Here is a 19,127-nt window from a genome sequence, read left to right on the forward strand (position 1 = left end):
TGTGTGTGTGTGTGTGTGTGTGTGTGTGTGTGTGTGAATTTCTAGGCTTCTCTAATTCTATTATTATTCCTACATTAAAGCTACTTTCTATGGCAGGAGTTCTTAACCCATTTGGTGTCATAGACCCCTCTTCCAGTCTTGTGAAATCTATGGGTCCCTTCTCAGAATAATGTTTTTAAATGCATAAAATAAAATAAATATGATTACAAAGGGAACCAATTATATTGAAGTAATCAATTTCTCTCTATATATACATATACATATGTATGTATATAGATAGATACAGATATAGATATAAAAGTTCATAGACTCCTAGATTAAGAAGTCTTGCTCTATGGTATCTACCTTGGTAGATTATATATGTGTATGTGTATGCATATGTGTATACATACATATACACATACAGGGGCTCTGCTCCCTTACCCTTTCCTTTTCAATTTAGAGAGTTTTCATTAGATTTTCAAGATTCTAGGCAATTTCACTTTTAGCAGTTTTTGTTCGGTGTCCTCTATCCCTGGCTAAGGGCCCGTCATTCCTGTATCTTAAGCCGATGTCCTGAGAAGACTGGTTAGGATCGAATTTGAGAAATTACTCTGTGCTTTTAATGACCTCAAACTGCTCTATGTCATCACAGTCTACTGCTTTAATTTTCCCAGTTGTGCTCTAAGGCTGCTCATCATGGAACACCATGATTTCTGATGAATCAAAATGATAAAGTAGTCCGAAAAACAATGGAAAAAGACATGGGGTGTAAATAAGCTGCAGTTTATTACCATCGATGATTTATGGGGAGAAATTATGCAAAAAGATAACAACCCAGTTAGCATAACAGCCTGTCATGCAGAGAATGAGAAAAGGTAGAGGGGCATCCCAAGTGGTATATTGGCCCACAAGAGATATTAAAAGAACCAGAGAAAACTTCGGGCATTATGGATTTTTAATGGAGGATTTCTGTAAAGACATGGAGGAGAATACCCTGGATGAGAAAATTTGGAGAAGTGGTCATTTGTATTGATGGAGGGATACATATTACCAAAATCTTTTATCCCTCCAAGTGTCCAGGTATCCTCTTCACCAACAGACGGAATGAGAAGGAAGTCAAACTTTTGTCCGAATCCCAATGAGCTAAGGCTGCAACTTGGAGCGGGAGGAGGCAGGACTGAGGACTGACCAGCCAGCCACATCCCTTTTCTCCTCCATTCCCACTTCTCTTCTCCACAAGCATTCTCTTCCACTCTCTCCTTACCCTAATGGACTGGCAGGCGAGTTCCACGCGCATTGGTCTCTTCCTGCCCTTCCCAACCGCTGCTGGTGGCCCCGCGCCCCGCATATTGGCGCAAGTAGAAGCCCAGGATCGAAAACCACCTCCCGAGGCCCCTTCTTTAGCTTGGCCCGGCCCCTTAGGCTCTCAGCAACGCTTTAGACGGGACAGTCTAGGAGAGGGCCGTGGAACTAAAAGAGAATGGCCGCCTATGGACCCACTCTCCCACCTTCGGGCTTCCCCCCTCCCCTCCCCTCCACATAACAGAGAATTTGGGGGGAGGGGAGGGGATGGTTTTTTAATTTTTAAAAATTAGATGTTAGACGTTTTCCCTGCCTTTTTCTTAAGGGGAAAAAGAGTGTTTTAGGGTTTTTCGGTTTTTGTTTAAAATATATATATAATATATGTGTATATATATAATATATATATATACCGAGAGACAGAGACAGAGAGACAGAGAGAGGAGAGAGAGAGAGAGAGAAAGATTTCTTTTGAAGGAGGATTAGCTATCCTACTCCCTCTGCAGTTCCTGGAGCTGAGAAGAAAATCATTAACTTTTCTTTCCCATTCTTCTTGTGCCTCAGAGGTAAGGCTTTCTGGGGGCCTCTGAGATCCATGTAAAGGAGAGGGAAGGTGGTTACCTGGATAGATGATAGCAGGGGATGGAATAAGTTAAAAGGCTCCTGGGTTAAATTGCCTCAGAGTGAGGGGCTGGAGAGGCGTTTAGAAGTCATTAAAGCAAAAGGGAACCAGCTGGATGGGAAAAGATGTGGAGGCTCTCTGGGGCAACTAGGAGCCATGGACAACTGAGAAAGCACCAGCTAGAGTGGGTTGAAGTGGAGCTCTTTGAAGGGTCGTTTGAATGGTGATTTGGGAGAGTCTTGTCATTGGAGTTTTATTGCTAACCGATAATGGCCAAGGTCAGATAGATAAATTGGAGTTACTGGGCATTCCAGAGATATGTCCTACCACTCACTGCCCTTTCTACTCCCTCAACCCAGGCAGGCATGTCCCTACTTTTTGCAGTAGGCTGCCTTTTCTTCCCACTGTTCTTTACCGTCCTTTGCTGGAGCCTGCAGAAGCATTCCAGTCTGCACATGGAGAAAAAGGAGGCCGTCTTGATTGCATCCAAGTAAGATGGTTAGGGTGAGGGCAGAGTCCAAGGGCTTGATGGGCATCAGATACCTAAGGAAGAATTTCATCTGGAGACTCTTCCTGGCTTTTCTATCTGGTCCCTCCCTTTTGTGAGGTATGGAAAGTGGAGTGGGGGAAAACAACTATAAATTTGTCTTTGACCACAGCAAGCCTGCCAAGATCTATTCAGAATAAAGGCACTTAACCCTCCAGGCATCAATTTCTTTTTCTGTATAATAACAGAGTTGGAATAAATGATCTCTCAGATTTTTCCTACTCTAACTCTGTGTAAGATCCTTTGATCCAAGAAGTCCCTACTGAGAAAAAAAGAAGTTTTCTCTTAAACTGAATCTTGAATCTATAAAATATATGAAACCTCAGTTCTAATCCTAACAGCTCCTGTGACCCCCACCAACACAAGCAATACAAAGCCCCATCACTTCTAACTCCTGCCCTGACTAGGGGCATGGGGGTGTGTCTCTCTTCTAGAGTTTTGGTAGTTTAGGATTTGGGGGCAATCACAGCCTATGCTTATATCTCACCCCACCGCCATGATCCGGATAGAAAGAACAAATGTGTTCCTCTAAAAGGACATTTAAAATTCAGGGTCAAGCAACCCATCTTTGCTTTAGGCCTGAGACTATCCAGAGAGCTGTGCCAGAAACTGACCACTGGGGGGCAGCACAAGATCTTGAATTCCAGTCTTTGCCTCATTGAGGCAAAGGAGTCGAGGGACCCATGAATAATGAAGCAATGAAAGGGACTTTGGAGGGTCTTGGGATAGTGAATGATTGGCAGAGGAGCATCAAGGTGCTATGCTGAGGCCTTGGGTAGAATCGGGTGTTATGAATTGGCATAATGGGAGGGGGTGTAAAGAATCACTGGGGAAGCTGGAGACCCGACGGCACGGTGGGACAGGATTAGAGATGAGGGGCAAAGATCGAGAAGACAGGTGTTATAGTGTGAATAGCACTGAACTGGGAGTCAGGAAACCTAAATTCTGACTTGGTCTTTTGCAGCGGGTTCATGAGCTTAGCCTCTGAATCTCGGTTCCATCATCTAAAAAGTGGAAAAAAAATACTACTTTCACTATTTATTTTACAAAGCTGTCGAGCCATTATTATTATTATTATTATTTCTACTACTACTATCAACTAGGTTCTAAGGGATAGAACTGAAGGCTTTGGCACTAGAACGATAGAGGGGAGAGTCAGGAGTATGTTTTGAGAATTTCAGAGGAGGACTTATCTGTTCCTTCATCAGTTTATTGCCCACTCGGATCCTCTCTCTCACCTCAATTTCCTTAACAATCTCCAAGGACAAATCCTCCAGAGAAGAGGAGAGTGCCAGCTCTGAGATAATAGGCCAATTCCCCTTTCTTCCACCAAAGGGAATTCCAGTCTGCAGTGTTCATACTCCTAGCCCTGGTCCCCCTAGAGTAAAGTCAGCTAGGGACATTATTTAAGGTAGGGAAGGAGGCAATTTCAGGCGTCTTCTGAGTGCTGATAGAGAAATGGGGTCAGGCCTAGAGGTGGAGGGGCTAGGGGGCTACCTCCTAGGTAATTTCAAGATCGTAGGACTACCTTTTTCCAGGAGAGTAGTCCTCCCTTTCTTCCTATGATTCGATCAGGGCTGTGTCCCCACAAGCCCCCTCTGCCGCAGCCACTGTCTCTTTAAGGGCCTCCCCCCCATCCCCCTTTCTCTGCTCCCCCCCATCTCTGTCGCAGCCGCCGAGGCTCAGAGCTGCATGGGGAGACGCTGCTGCAGGTCCGGTTTCTTGGTGTCTGGTCGGTGCTGTCGTTTCCCCACCCCTCCCCCGTCCACCCAAGCTGGTGACTCCCTATCCTTTTCCCCCCCTCCCTGATCCCCACCAAGGGGGCAGGGGGTTGGGCGGCCTGGTCTATATAATGCCATGTGCCATCTCCGTGTCTGTCAGAGAGACAGTGATGACTGTGGCAGTGTGAGGAGGAGGCGGAGGCGGGAGAGCAGCACTGACTGCTGACCCGTTGCCTATCTGCCCCTCCCCAGCCTCCCCTCCACTCCCCGGCTTTCCCTCCTCCCCCTTAGGGTTGGAACAACAAACTCCCACCCCCTTTCTCAGGCCCTCGCTATCTCTTTGCTTAACCTCCCTACCTGCTCTGTCCCTTTTCCATTTGCATCCTTACCCTTTCTCTGTCCCCTGTCTCTATCCCTCTCTCTCTCCTCTCATAGTATCCGCTCCCCTCTCCATCTCCATCTCTTTCCATCCCTCTGTTTTTCCTTCTCCTCCCTCTCTTTATCTTTCCTGTTTTCCTCTCAGGTCCCTATCCATTTCTCTTTTCCCATTTTCATTCCATTCTTTTTTCCTCTTGTCCCTCCTGTTTCTATTTCCTCTCTCCCCATCCCATCCTCTTTGTGTCCGTCCTGTCTATATTCTTTCTTTTCTTAATTCTTCTCTTCCTTCCTCTCTACTTCTGTCCCTAACCAAACCCCCTTTCTATCTCCTCCTTCATCTCCAACTCCTCACAGGCCTCGCCTTCCCCAGTCCTTATTGCTCTACTCATTTTTCCCCTGCCCAAATCCCCGAGCCGTGATGTTGTCCCCGATGGTGGCTGGGGGGGTTGTGTTCCCGGGACTCTTCCTCCTTTCCAAGAACACGCTCCAGAGGCTGCCCCAGCTGCGCTGGGAGGAGGCCGACGCAGTCATTGTCTCAGCCAGGTAAACGGCTTCCCCTCTTCCTTTCCTCTCCCTCCAGCCCTTTCTCCCCATCTCTTGGGTCTTATGGGGATGGGAAGGTGGTGATGGAATGGGGAAACTACACAGTTATAAAGAAACATCTCAGGTCATCCGTATCTCTTCTCTGGACCCTCTGGACCCTTCAGGGAACTAGGCACCCCCTGCAGCGATTCTTTCTATCTCCCTTCACCTTTTCCTTTTCTACTGCTTCCTCTATTGCTCCAGAAGACCTCATCCAGCCCGAATCATCTGGTCTCCTAGCATCCTGTCCCCCTTCCTCTCCCTCATTTTCCCCTCCCACCACTAGGAATAGGGCCAGCATGTGACTAAACATGTTTTGAAGAGACTAGGGGAACAAAGTGGAGAGCTGGGGGGTGAGGGAGGGACAAGGGGTGGTAGGCAAGTAAAGGATAGAACTTTAGAGGCACCTAAAATGGGGAGGAAAAAGTTAAGGGAAGGGGAGAATGAGAAATAAAAGAATGAGAAGGTAGGCAGGAGTGAGTGACAGAGCTTTGCAGGAAATGTGGTGCCTAGGTTGCAAAACTGTGAGGCCAAGCCAACGTGAAAGGCCCCAAAGTGTCCCCTTCTCTTCCAAGTTGCTGTCTCCCTAGGGGAGGCCTTATCAACAGCACATTTTCAGAATTGTCTCACTTCAAAATGATGTGCCTGGGTTCCTCTCTTAAGATAAAGGGAAATCTATTCCAACTTTCTTCACGCCAAAACAGTAAAAGAAAGAGGCAAATGAGGAATGGGATCAGACAGGTTCAGAAGCGAAGGAGTTGCGCGATTGGGGAAGGAGGTAAGATAGAGATTAGAAGATGAGCCAGAGATGGCTACGTCAGGGTGTATGGGATCAGGTATTAAGGAAAACCTGAGGGATAATGTCCAAAAGATGCTCTGGGAAGAATGGAGCCCAAAATATAGTCCTATACATTCAATATAAAGGAGGAATGGTAACACCCTACTCTTTTCTTCCATCCCAAACCTCTTCCCCTTCTTTTCCCTAGGCTAGTATCCTCAGTCCAGGCTATCATGGCCTCCACAGCTGGCTACATTGTCTCCACCTCCTGCAAACATATCATTGATGACCAGTAAGTGCAATGAGCTGACCTTTCTCCCATGCACTAGTGGAGTGGGTGGGATTCTCCCAAATCCACATGAGACAGTCCCTTCTTCCTCCAGTCCTCAATCTGGGCTTGAGCAAGTTAACTACACCTGCTGCAACTCAACACCCTGGGATAAATTTAGCTTGTCCTGTTCTTAAAGGTCAGGTACAGGAGGAGAAAAGGAATTGGGGGACCAAGAGCTCATTCAAAGTTATTCTCAGTTCTCAGACTGCTCCCCAGATTCCATTAGCCCACCAGGACCTGAATAGCCCTTGGTTTTCAGCTCTTTTCCCTCCTCAGACCTCATTCCCTCACCTAGGAACTAGGCAGTCAGATCCCCACCCGGGCTCAGATCTGGATCCCATCTCATAATTTAGGGGTCCAGCCCCAGCCAGACCCTTGTGTAAGGGAAAAAGTGCAGATGACATTATGCTAGACCTCAAGGGTCAAGGTGGTTGTGGGGAGAGTGGAGAGAGGCCGCAGTTTGGCACTGGCAGCTGCTGCAGTGCAGGGTGTCTGCCAAAAGCCCTGGGCAATGGAAGGGGGTGGGGCGGGAAGAGGGCGGGAGGAAGGCTTGAAAAGAGAGTAGAGTACAGCACTGTCCAGGGTGCTGATGAGCTGGTTCACAGTGACCTGATGCTTAACAGAACTGTGCTATGATTCAAGTCAGTTCCTCAAGTCTTGGGTTGTGTCTCACTTTCCCGAAAGGACACTACTGCCCAGAAAGCACATTTTCTGGCTGATAATGATCTATTTGACTCCTAACTTGTCCCCCAACTCCATTTCTCAGAGTTCTTTTATTCATGACTTGTCTTTGCTTCATCTCTGTCCCCATCTCCTCTTTCTATCCTGTCCCCTTTTACAACTCTTTTGGCACCCTGCTTCCAGGATGATCTAGTTTTACCATACAGTTTCCTCCAACACTCTTTATACATCACTCTTACAGTTCCTTCATTCCCTCTGTTTTATTCCTTCTCTCCCCCCTTTTAATCCTCAGGTGAATGGGAGGGATCAAGATTAATCCAGGGGTAACAGCTGTTCTTTCTTCTAGGTACCTAATTACTGAGGGCTTTAGGGATGTGGGATTAACTTGTTGTAGTCTGGTAACTTTCCTAGCACTTTCTGGCCCTCATCCTACAATCCCACATTCTTCTAAACTTTGGTATTCTAGCGCTACCTCAGACCCTTATCATCTTTCTCTTCTTCTCCTGGACCAGTTTTATTGCTTTCTGCCCACTATTGTGCCCTTATCCTTCTGTCTCCTCCTCTTTGTTTCCCACCTCTTGTTTCCATTCTTGGGCTGTTTCTTTTCATTTCTTTTCCCTTCAGACACTTTCTCCCTTCCTCTTTCATACTTCAAAGCCTTTGGCTCCTCAAGTCTTTAACTCTTGGTTGACAGATTGTCTTCCTCCTCTCCTCTCCCACCCCAAACTTGTTCCTTCAAAGTCAGTGTACTGGTTTTTCTCATAGGACCAGCCCTCTGTCCTCAGGCTTTCTGCCATGAGCTGGTTCTCTGTGGTCTTTGTTGCTGTTTCTCTCCACAATCACCCCATATCCAGTTCTTTTCTGCGGTCTCCGTCATATTGCCTTGGAATTGATCTCATGTAAATACTACCAGAATGTGACTTGATCTCTCAGCTGTTATCTGTGTCTTACCCTGGACTCCATCTCTCTGTACCATTCCTGCTGACACTTGCAACAGGGTTGCAGTTCTATTAAGGTACCCAAGGCATTGATTCAAAGATAATAGTTACAACATTACATATTTTTTCCAGTTATTTGAATAGTTGGTCATTGTCAGGATATATAGAATTCTTCTTACTGTTCTCTTGGCATTCACTCCTCAGGGGTCAGGTTGGACTTCAACCTCCTGGAATTGTTACTGTTGTTACTGACATACTCAGCAGCATCGACTCTATTACTGACTCCTTCTATGATCTGTCATGAAAATCATAGAATGTCAAACAATGCTAGAAGGAACATTAGGGGCCACCTGGTCTGACTCCTTCCCTGCAAAGAAATTGAGGAATTGAGGCCTTAGAGAAGGGAAGTCACCTGCATAGTGTCATACTGCTAGACTATCACAGAACTCAGGTCTTCTGACTCCTAGTCCAGATCTATGTGACACCATGCTACTTTCTTCTCTGACACTTTTGTTTATCCCTCTCCCTATCCTCTCTTAATTTGCTCACATCATCGCTTGGTCTATCTGAACACACCGATTTCTTTTACCTTACCTTCAGCTATTTGGTCCACTCATCCTGGATATCTTTCTGACTCTCATTTTAGCATTCTATCTTCATCTCTTGGTCCCCAGTGGGCCTCTTCTCTTGGTCTTTCTTGCCTTCTCACTCTGTTGCTATGTTTGACCCCATAACTTTCTTTCTTTCTCTCTCTCTCTCTCTCTCTCTCTCTCTCTGCCCTGCAGACACTGGCTATCCTCAGCTTACACTCAGTTTGCAGTGCCCTACTTCATCTACGACATCTACGCTATGTTCTTGTGTCACTGGCACAAGCACCAGGTCAAAGGTCATGGAAAGGATGAGGGAGGGGCTGGCTCCCCAGGAGGCACTTGGGCTGTGGCCCGAGGTTATCTGCACAAGGAATTCCTCATGGTGCTGCACCATGCAGTCATGGTGCTGGTCTGCTTTCCACTATCAGTGGTGAGTTCCAGGGGAGTTGGAGGAAGGGTTGAAGGGACCCAACACCATGGTGAATTTTGCTTGGCATACTGAAAGTCATAGGGATGTGGGGGTGGGGGTGGGGGGGGAAGCCTGAGCTGAGGGTGGCAACTGCAGGATGGGACCAGAAAGAGTTATTATTCATTCATTCATTCATTCTTCCCTCCAACAAGCATTTATTAAGAAACTGGTAGGAGTTTCCTTACTGGGAGCTCCCTGCATTGATGAAATTGCAACTTAATACATCCTCATGCTCCCAACATGCCAGGCACTGTGCTAGATGCCGGAGATTCAGAGACAGAAACAAAAGTCCTCAACCTTAAGGAGCTGATGTTCTTAAATTATTGTAGGCAACCAGCATTTCTTTTGCACCGAGAGGGTGGCTGAGGCCACAAAAGGTGGGATTGGGGGAGATAAAATGACTTCTACTCTGGGGCTAGAAAGAGACAGCAAGGGAAGAAAGGAGCAGGAAGGTGAGGCCACTGTGGTTACATTCTCTTGCCATTTTTCTCTCCTCTAAGGTGTGGCGCCAAGGCAAGGGGGACTTCTTCCTGGGCTGCATGTTGATGGCTGAAGTCAGCACACCCTTTGTCTGCCTGGGCAAGATCCTCATCCAGGTGAGAAAGTGATAGAGAGCAGAAGAGAGGGAGGAAGGTGAGGTTAGGTTGGACAAGGAAGTCTCCAAGGTACTGAAGTTACTTAGGGCTGGGGAGCCACATGAGCTAATGAGAGGTCCCCATGGAGGCAGAGAGAGGGCTGTGCTTGACTAGAGTCCCTAGGACCTTCAATCCTAGTTCCCTTCTGCCTCCCTTACCTTGCTTCCATGTACTCTGTTATCCAATAGAATGGATGGAGGAGGGGGGGACGAGTGTGGGGGCTGGCCCAGGATGATCCTTGCTGTCCCCTTTCCCGGGGCCTCCTCCCTACTCCCCATCCCCATCCTCATCCACTCATACTCTTCTCTCTTTTCCCCACCAGTACAAGCAGCAGCACACCCTGCTGCACAAAGTGAACGGCACCCTCATGCTGCTGAGCTTCCTGTGCTGTCGAGTGCTGCTCTTCCCCTACCTGTACTGGGCCTACGGTCAGCACGCAGGCCTGCCCCTGCTCTCCGTGCCCCTCAATATCCCAGCCCATGTCAACCTGGGGGCCGCCCTGCTGCTGGCTCCACAGCTCTACTGGTTCTTCCTCATCTGCCGGGGGGCATGTCGCCTCTTCAGGCCTCGGGGACCCACCCCTCCAGCCCCCCGCCAGCCCCCAGGACTGCACGATGGGCCCCAGGACTGAGGGGAGGGAGTGGGTGGGGGCACCTATTCCCTCCAGGAACTGGGCTCTGGGACTGAAGGGTAGGGATGGGGACCAGGGGCCTCTCCAGTGGTCCTAGGGATGGAGAAATTGGGGGAAAGCTTCTCCCCATAAGATGATAAAGGGACCAGGCTTGTAGGAAACAGCTACCTCTCTTGTCCCCAGGGTGCCTGGGACTGAGGGACAGAGGGTTTGGAATGGCCAATGCTCTCCTTTGTGTAGGGACTGGGAAAGTGGAAATTAGGAGGCACCCTCCTGCTTATATAACTCCAGGGACACCCTTTTTTCCAACTGTAATCTGCAGGGGGCCTAGAGGAGGGAAATTAAAGAGGAAGGTGCCGTATTCCATAGCAATTTAGGGTAGGATGGATTAAGGGGGGAGACTAACAGGAATTATAGAGAATCAAGGAGTAAATAAAGTAGGGGAAGGCCCTCTCCCTTTTGCCAAGGACATGCCTATTTCCCTTCCCCATATGCTATAGTCTAGGGGAAGGCAGCTCCTAACCTCATGCATCCCTCTGGCTGGGAGAGGTACCCCTAACCTCTTTGTGTCTCACCAGGGGATAGGTTGGCTACCCCTTAGAGCTAGCTAGCTCCTCTCCTACACAGGCAGCCCAGCATCTTTCCAGACCCTTAGGGATTTTATTTATTTCCCCAGGTTTGTATTAGTTTTTTATGGGGAGGCAGATGTCTACATGCCACACATCACCACCTGTCCCAGCCTCTCCAGTGCTGAGTGCCCCACTTGGGGGAAGCTGGGGGAGGGGCTCTTGCGCTGGTTCCTTCAGGCTATATAATTTGGCCTTCTTGCCCTCTCTCACCTGTCCCTGGTGCTACAGACCTCTTGAGGCTTCCTCCAGATCCAGGAGCAGGGGGAACCTTGGGAGGCGCTATATAAAGACTGCTAATAAAGATGAGATCAACGTGAATGCCACTAGGACCTAATCTCAATTATTTGGGGGAGATGGGGGGAGAAATGGGACACTTAAGTTATTGAAGAGAGCAGGAGCTGGGGAGATAAGGCATTGGAGTTATGGGAAGAAAGAAAACATGCTCAGTAGAATAGCCATAGTAGGGAATGAGTAGTTTTTATTGAGTAATTTGTAGAGAGGATGAGTTTAGGTTGTCAAGGAGCCATGAGCAGAGATGGATTGTCCATCTCCTTAGGACCCTCTTTGGCAACTCCTGCAGAGCACAAGAATGAATTGTAGGTTAAGAATACCCATCACTCCCTTCCCCAGCCATAAGTGATAGGAATCCCTTAGAGTAGGCAACAGAATGAGGTTGGTGGTATTGTGGTGGAAGAGTTGAGGGTCTTGGGTGGGTGGCAGGGCCTTACATGTGGGTGCAGAACTGGTAGAGGATGGTGATAAGGAGGAGGATGAATGAACCAAACAATATTTGGTGCAAGAACCTGGATTTGAAGCCTATTTGGGAGAGAGGAGGAAGATTTAGATATTTTAAAAACTATACTTTGGAGTAAAAAAGACCCAGGTTCACATCCTTCCTGAGCCAGGCAAATCACTCTCTGAGCCTCGGTTTCCTCATATAAAATGGAAACGTTAAAGTGTTTTGCAGATATCAGATTTAGGGGCCGTGTTACATTTTTCCTTTTCCCCACTGGCACATTCAGGAAAAGTGGGAACAGGGATGGAGATTATTGAGGAATACAGCTCACATTCACATGGCACTTTGCATAATTTCCATAGTTTTTTCCTCACAACAACCCCTTGGGGCTAGTAGTAACATCCTCCTCATTTTGTAGATAAGGAAACAACTTCAGAGACTTGATGTGACTTGCTTACACTGTAGCTAGCTCCCTCACTATATGATAGTCTGTGGGAGAATAAACTCTTGTCCTGAGGCCTGAATTTCTGAGGTTCCGAAAATAGGAGCTTCTCAAATACCCCCACCTGAATCTGAAGTGAAATAAACAGGTTTCTCTCCAATGAAGTCGGAGACAGCCTGGATTTTGTCCCTGGCTGAATCTGGGTAATCAAAGAAGTTGGGATTATCTTCAAGAAACAGAGACCCTTGTGGAGTCACCTTCATGGAATCCCGGGGATGAAAGGCTGGAATCCAAGGGGAAAAAATCACTAAAAGTGCACCCCACCTTGGAAGTTGACTTTCCTCAGCAAATATTACTGCAGTAAACACTAAAGGGACTGACCAAGTCACTGAGTGCTCAGGGTTGACCAGTTGTCCCAGGGTGGGGCATACCTAACAAACCTAGCCTATTTGTTTCTGACAAGAGGGCCTCATATCAGGGCTATAAGTTCTTGGGTACAAGCAAGGGTCCCACAGTTACTGCAAGGGTCACTTCAGAGGTCCAATGGATCAATCAGATCACCCTCAGACTGATGAGTCTCTGTACAAGGCATCCCCACATTTCTTTGGGACAGCTCATCTGGAATGAAGGAGCAGGGTCTCTACTGGAATTTGAGGTCACCTTACCCCACAGAAGCTCATATTATTGCCCAAACACTTAAGGAGATCCATTAATATCTCCTGGGCTAAAAATAAGGGACTATATCTCTTTCCCTAATCCCCTGGATTCCTCAGGTAGTACCTTTACGCATTATCTGAAGCCAGCTCCCAGTTTCCCAGGTTCCCTACCTGCTCCCACGGCCCATACCCCTGTTAAACACAGCCACAGCCACAGCCACAACTTCATTTTCCCTCCACTCCAGTATTATTACCACAGGAGATGTTTCATGATGTCATAGATGATTCTAGGATATTCCACCCATGACTTTCTTGGTGTGGGTGGGTGGGGGAGGTCAGTTCTGAATCATGCTCAGATGGGGTTCCATTTTCTTTCTCCCCTTTCTCTTCCTTCCCTTCAGTTAGGGCAGGTTTTGTTCCCACTAAACCGACTGAAACTTTAATCTCCAGAGCTTGGTAACCACCAAAACAAAAGAGTTTTCTCGTTATAGTTCCACTTCCATTTTCTCTCTTCACCTTAGGGATATCAAGCATATTCTCCTTAACAAACAGCTCCTGACATAGGAACTAAGGGGAAGGAGACATTTCGACTTCTTGTTTTGAAACCAAGAGAAATATTTTCCTACCAGATGGCATTGGTCTCCCAGAACCTTTCACTGAAACCATCCATGCCCAGATTGTTCCCATAATAGCTGGAGTTGGAAATTGACTGTTGAATTCTGTGAAGAAAACATCCAGTGGAAATGGTAAAAAAAAAATTAGAAGAGAAACAAGCACCTCCACCATCACCACCATCATCATGAGACACTATGGTATGGGATGGCACAAATACAAGATCTAAGTGACTTTGGACAAGTCCCTTCTCTTCCCTGAGCCTGTTTCCTTAACTGTAAAATGAGAGGGTTGGACTCTTATGGTTGGATTTCTGTGCTGCAAACCTCTATGATTGTTACTTCTCTTTTGTATGCATATCACTATCACTTAGCTAGATGCCAAATTTATGCAGGAGTCAGGGAATTTCTGTGAGTCTCAGTTGATTCACCTGTAAAAATAATTCAGGTAGTACCCTAGATGCTGTCTATAAGCTTCCTTTCTCCACCCCCCCAACCCCCCCCCACGCCATGGTGTACATTGTGAATCTATCCTTCCTTAGCTCAAGGTAATATATCTCATCATAGGGAGAGACGGCCCCCTACACCACCCAAGGAGACCAGACATCCCCCAGCTAAGCTTGTGTTCCCTCATTAGATTGCTGCTCCATCCCCTACTTTTAGTGACCTCTCCAGGAATCCTTGTGAAGAGGAGGCAAGGAGGTTTCATTGTCAAGGTCCACCTGGTCCTTCCACTCAGAGTTGTAACCTGGGTTACTCCAGGATAGGAAATGTGGAGGGGTCTATGTGTGCGCGTGTGTAGATTACTCCTTCTCCTCTGCTCCACAGCAGTAGCTGTTCATTGCCTCTGCCTAATACTGGCGGCAATTCCTCCGCCCCCCTATAGCAGTTTAGAAACTTTATAGCACAGCGGTATTACTTCCCCTTAGGCCAGGTTTCCCCAACCCCACCAGATGCAGAAACTCTTAACTATAGTTCTGCTCCCCTCCTAATTGTTCACTTTCCTCCCCTCCTCTTTCCTTCTCTCATTTCCTGTCCTCTCTGCTCCTCACACAGTCTTCACTGCAAAAATGTTGGTATGGAGGGGAAGGTTCCAGGGCATCTGATGATACCTTTCAGGAGCATTTAATAAGAATAATAACAATAGCAACATTTATATAGCACCTGCTATGTGCCAGGTACCGTGCTAAGTGTTTTACGAATATTATCTCATTTGATCTTCACAACAATGCTATGAGCTAGGTGCTATTATCCCCATTTTACAGTTGAGGAAACTGAGGCAAACAGAAGTTAGGTGATTTGCCCAAGGTCACACAACTAGGAAATGTCTGCAGCAGTATTTGAGCTTAGGTCTCCAAGACCAGTTTTCTGTCCACTTCACCATCTAGCTGCCCATTTAGCCATCTTCATAGCATTTACCCATACCTCCCTTTTCCTCGCCCCAACTCCTGATATACTGGCACCTCTCCCGTCCCCAAGACCTTTCCCACTCTTTCAAATATAAAGGTTTGCATTTGCCCCTTCTCTTGGCTTAGAAAATCTAGCTCTCTTTTGATTGGCAGATGACCTTGTCTGTCACAAACATTCTCCACCACAAGGAATTAAGTAATTCTCACCTAGCCTGAAACACACTCCTGGGAGGCAGCAAGATACAATGAAAATTCACTGAACTTGGAGTCAAGGGGCCCGGGTTATAATTCTGGCTCTGTCACTCACTAGCTGTGTGGGCTTGGGCAAGATACTTTGACTTCCTGGGCCTCAGTTTCCTTATCTGTAAAATGAGGTAGTTAGACTAGATGACATGCAAGGTCCCTTCCAGCTCCAGAGCTTACAGGGACTAAGCACTAAGGGGAACACTTACTGTGGGGAGGTGTGCCACTATTCTCACCACCACCAACTGCTGACTAATTGCCATTGGCAATATTTCCAAGAGCACTGGGCTTATCAGCATCTCCCATACCAGTGGTTCCAGGCCAACACCCTCAGTTATCAGCCAGAGAAGCAACTCCTTTGGAGAAGAACCCCACTAACTACCTGTCACTATCTGCCACCAACAGAGCAGGCAAGGCAGCCTAGATGAATCAGCAAACCACACTAAGGGAGAGATGAGATGTGGTATATGGCAGGGAAGTCAAACCACTGCCACCATTTTAACTATCACCTCCTTTTATACCCAGTGAAGACATCCAAGGACACTGAAACCTACAGCGTTAACCACTGGCCCTGCTTCCAGCCAGGACCCTACAGCTATCAGTAAGGAGAACAATCACTATGGAGGAGGGCCCACATTCCTTGACACCAACATCAGTGGTTGACTACTTGCCACTGATGGGCATGAAAGCTCAATAGCTCCAGCAGTGGCAGCACCCCTCAGACCACCATGACTTCTGTAGGGAAAACCCCCTGCAGAAGATAGAACCTGGCAACTGCATCTGTGGATGCTGCGGCCCTGACTACTAAATAGCAACTGCTAGAATTAACACTGATCCCCATGCTGACTCCCATAAATCTTCAACACTAACCCCCAACACTTACCTACCATATAACCCCAATACTGACTTCCCCACAGTAAACCCAAACTTTGAACCCTAACTGTTATCTAAAACTGACCTTTCCCACTGATTCCTGTACTAACACTAACACTGATTTTTCTACACATCGATCACTTATACTGAGCCTCTGTATCTATCCTCTTCCCCTTTTTAGAGGTGTAGCCAAAGACTTATCATTCCCTCTTTCTGGCAAGGGCACTACCATCCTTTTTGTCACGTAGGCTGAGAAGATTGGTATTGTCCTCAACCTTTATCCTATGTATCTAATCAGTTGCCAAATCTTGTCATTCTACTCTACAACATCTCTTGTGATCTTTTCTCCGCTCACAGGGCTACTATCCTAGCCAAACCGTCAACCCTTCTCAACTAGACTATTTCAATAGTCTTTTAATGTGGTCTCTTCCTCCTCCAGTCCATCCTACACACAGCTACCAAAGCAATTTTCCTAAAGCATGGGTCCAACCTTGCCACCTTGCTAATCAATCAATTCCACTGGCTCCCTCTCTCCTCTTGGATCAAATACAAACCCCTATGTTATGACTGAATGAAAGAAGCATTTATTAAGCACTTACTACATGCAAAGTACTGTGCTAAATGCTGATGATACAAATAGAAAGTTCATTTAAAGCTCTTCACAACCCGGCTCCATCTTACCTTTCCAGACTTATTACACATTAATTTCCTCTGGCTGGGAGGTGAAGCCAAGATGGTAGAATAAAAGTAGGGACTTGCCTGAGCTAAACTCCTCCAAATAACCTTTAAATAATGACCAAAAAAATTCTAGAGCAGCAGAACCTACAAAAAGACAGAGTAAAACAATTTTCCAGCCCAAGAACAACTGGGAAGTTCTGCAGGAGAGGTCTGTCACACCAGGGTGAGAAAGGAGCACAGTCCAATGTAGGCCTCACTAGTGTATTCCAGGCCCCAGCAAACCAGGAGCAGGTCTTGGGAGCCACTGAGTTAGTAGTGGCCACCGCTGTTTCCAGAGCTCTCAGCCCACAGACTACAAGGGGGTCGAACAACTAGTCAGAAGATTACAAGGGTCCTTTTGCTAGTGCTGAGGCAGGATTCTGTTGCTTTGCCCATACTCATATCTAGGTTGTAGTCCTGAGTGGCAGTCCTGGGGTAAGGAGCATTAGTACACCAGAGCTCGCCCTCCTCACAGTTCCAGGGGAGAAAACAGTGCTTGTGGTCATTCACAAAGCAGAGCACAGGGCAGGAGAGTAGTGTTTCCTTATGTTTAACTTATTTCCTTAGACCATACCACCTAGGAAGAACTGAAAACTGACAGGTCCTTAGAAGTATCTCTGACAACAGCTGCACAAAACCCCTGAAGCTTGAGACAGTGTACCCTCCACCCTGGAAGCAGAGCCTTACTTTAACAAAGAATTAAAAGTCAAGTAATAGGCTGAGCAAATGAGCAAATAACAGAAAAAAATTCTGACCATAGGAAGTTACTATAGTAACAAGGAAGATCAAAACACATGCTCAGAAGACAACAAAGTCAAAGCTCCTACATCCAAAGCCTCCAAGAAAAATACAAATTGGTCTCAGGCCATGGAAGAGCTCAAAAATGATTTTAAAAATTAAGTAAGAGAAGTAGAGGAAAAATTGGGAAGAGAAATAAGAGTGATGCAAGAAAATAATGAAAAATGAGTCAACAGCTTGGTAAAGGAGCACCAATAAATACTGAAGAAAATAACACCTTAAAAAACAGACTAGGCCAAATGGTAAAAAGAGGTACAAAAAGCCAATGAGGAGAAGAATGCCTTAAAAAGCAGAATTGGCCAAATGGAAAAAGAGGCACAAAATTTCACTGAATAAAAAGACTTCTTAAAAAGTAGAATTGGCCAAATGGAAAAGGAGGTACAAAAGCTCACTGAAGAAAATAATTCCTTAAAAATTATAATTGGGCAAATGGAAGCTAATGACTTTATGAGAAATCATGAAACAATAAAACAAAATCAAAAGAATGAAAAAAGATAATGTGAAATATCTCATTGGAAAAAAAAAACTGACTTGGAAAATAGATCCAGGAGAGAGAATTTAAGAATTATTGGATTACCTAAAAGCCATGATGTAAAAAAGAGCTTAGACATCATCTTTCAAGAAATTATCAAGAAAAACTGCCCTGATATTCTAGAATCATAGGAGAAAATAGAAATGAAAAGAATCCACCAATCACCTCCTATCCCAAAATGAAAACTCCAAGAAATATTATAGCCACATCCCAGAGCTCCCTGATCAAGGAGAAAATATTGCAAGCAGGCTGAAAGACATAATTCAAGTATCATGGAGCCACAGTCAGGTTAACACAAGATTTAGCAACTTCTACATTAAAAAGATCAGAGGGCTTGGAACATAATATTCCAGAGAGCAAAGGAACTAGGATTACAACCAAGAATCACCTACCCAATTACCTGAGTTAATCTTTCAGGGGTAAAAATGGATATTCAATAAAATAGAGGACTTTCAAGCATTCTTGATGAAAAGACCAGAGCTGAATAAAAAATTTGATTTTCAAATACAAGACTCAAGAGAAGCATAAAAAAGCAAACAGGAAAGGGAAATCATAAGGGACTTAATAAAGTTAAACTGTTTGCATTTCTACATGGGAAGATGATACATGTAAATCATAGGAACTTTCTCATTATTAGGGCAGACAGAAAGAGTATATATAGATAGAGGGCACAGTTGTGAATTGACTATTAAGGGATGATATCTAAAATAAATAAAATTAAGGGGAGAGAGAGGAATGTACTGGGAGAAAGGGAAAGGGAGAGGTAGAATGGGGTAAACTATCTCACATAAAAGAAGCAAGAAAAAGCTTTTACAGTGGAGGCAGAAAGGGGAGAGATGAGAGAGAGTGAATGAACCTTACTTTCATCAGAACTGTCTCAAAGAGGGAATAACATACACACTCAATTGCTTATAGAAATCTATCTTACCCTATAGGAAAGTAGGAAGGGAAGGGGATAAGAGAAGGGGGGGGTGTCATAGAAGGGAGAACTGATTGGGGGAGGTAGTCAGAAGCAAAGCACTTTTGAGGAGTGACAGTGAAAGGAGGGAGAGAATAGAATAAACAGGGGGGAATCGGATGGCGAGAAATACAGTTAGCAATAGTAACTGGTTTTTTTTTTAATTTATTTTTAAATTTTTAAAAAATTTTTAATGTGTTTTTAAAACTTTGGGTTACAAATTTTCTCCTTTCCTCCCTCCCCACCCACCCTCATTGAAAAGGCAAGCATCTCGAAATAGGTTATAGATGTGTAGTCATGCAAAACACTTCCAAAGTAGTCCTGTTGTGAAAAACTAAG

At 45.9% G+C, this 19,127-nt stretch overlaps 1 protein-coding gene across 2 annotated transcripts; it reads left to right on the forward strand.

The window, feature by feature from the left end:
- The first annotated feature begins 4,731 nt into the window (after positions 1 to 4,731).
- FAM57B (family with sequence similarity 57 member B) lies at positions 4,732 to 10,224 on the forward strand. Of its 2 annotated transcripts, XM_027863110.1 has the most exons (5): positions 4,732 to 5,092; positions 6,118 to 6,201; positions 8,645 to 8,879; positions 9,419 to 9,514; positions 9,876 to 10,224. In XM_027863110.1, the coding sequence occupies exons 1-5, from the start codon at positions 4,968 to 4,970 to the stop codon at positions 10,182 to 10,184; spliced, it is 849 nt and encodes a 282-aa protein (XP_027718911.1). In that variant the 5' UTR covers positions 4,732 to 4,967; the 3' UTR covers positions 10,185 to 10,224. The 2 variants fall into 2 exon arrangements, with proteins under 2 accessions (XP_027718911.1, XP_027718912.1); XM_027863111.1 differs by lacking the exon at positions 6,118 to 6,201.
- The last annotated feature ends 8,903 nt before the right edge of the window (positions 10,225 to 19,127 follow it).

Source organism: Vombatus ursinus, unplaced genomic scaffold (genome assembly GCF_900497805.2).
Source record: "Vombatus ursinus unplaced genomic scaffold, bare-nosed wombat genome assembly UNPS02014770.1, whole genome shotgun sequence".
Classification (NCBI taxonomy): domain Eukaryota; kingdom Metazoa; phylum Chordata; class Mammalia; order Diprotodontia; family Vombatidae; genus Vombatus; species Vombatus ursinus.

Coding starts and splice junctions, on each gene's coding strand:
- FAM57B (XM_027863110.1), top strand. CDS start 4,968: ATGTTGTCCCCGATGGTGGCTGGGGGGGTTGTGTTCCCGGGACTCTTC. Junction 8,880..9,418: donor TCTGCTTTCCACTATCAGTG/GTGAGTTCCAGG, acceptor CTCTCCTCTAAG/GTGTGGCGCCAAGGCAAGGG. Junction 9,515..9,875: donor TGGGCAAGATCCTCATCCAG/GTGAGAAAGTGA, acceptor TTTCCCCACCAG/TACAAGCAGCAGCACACCCT.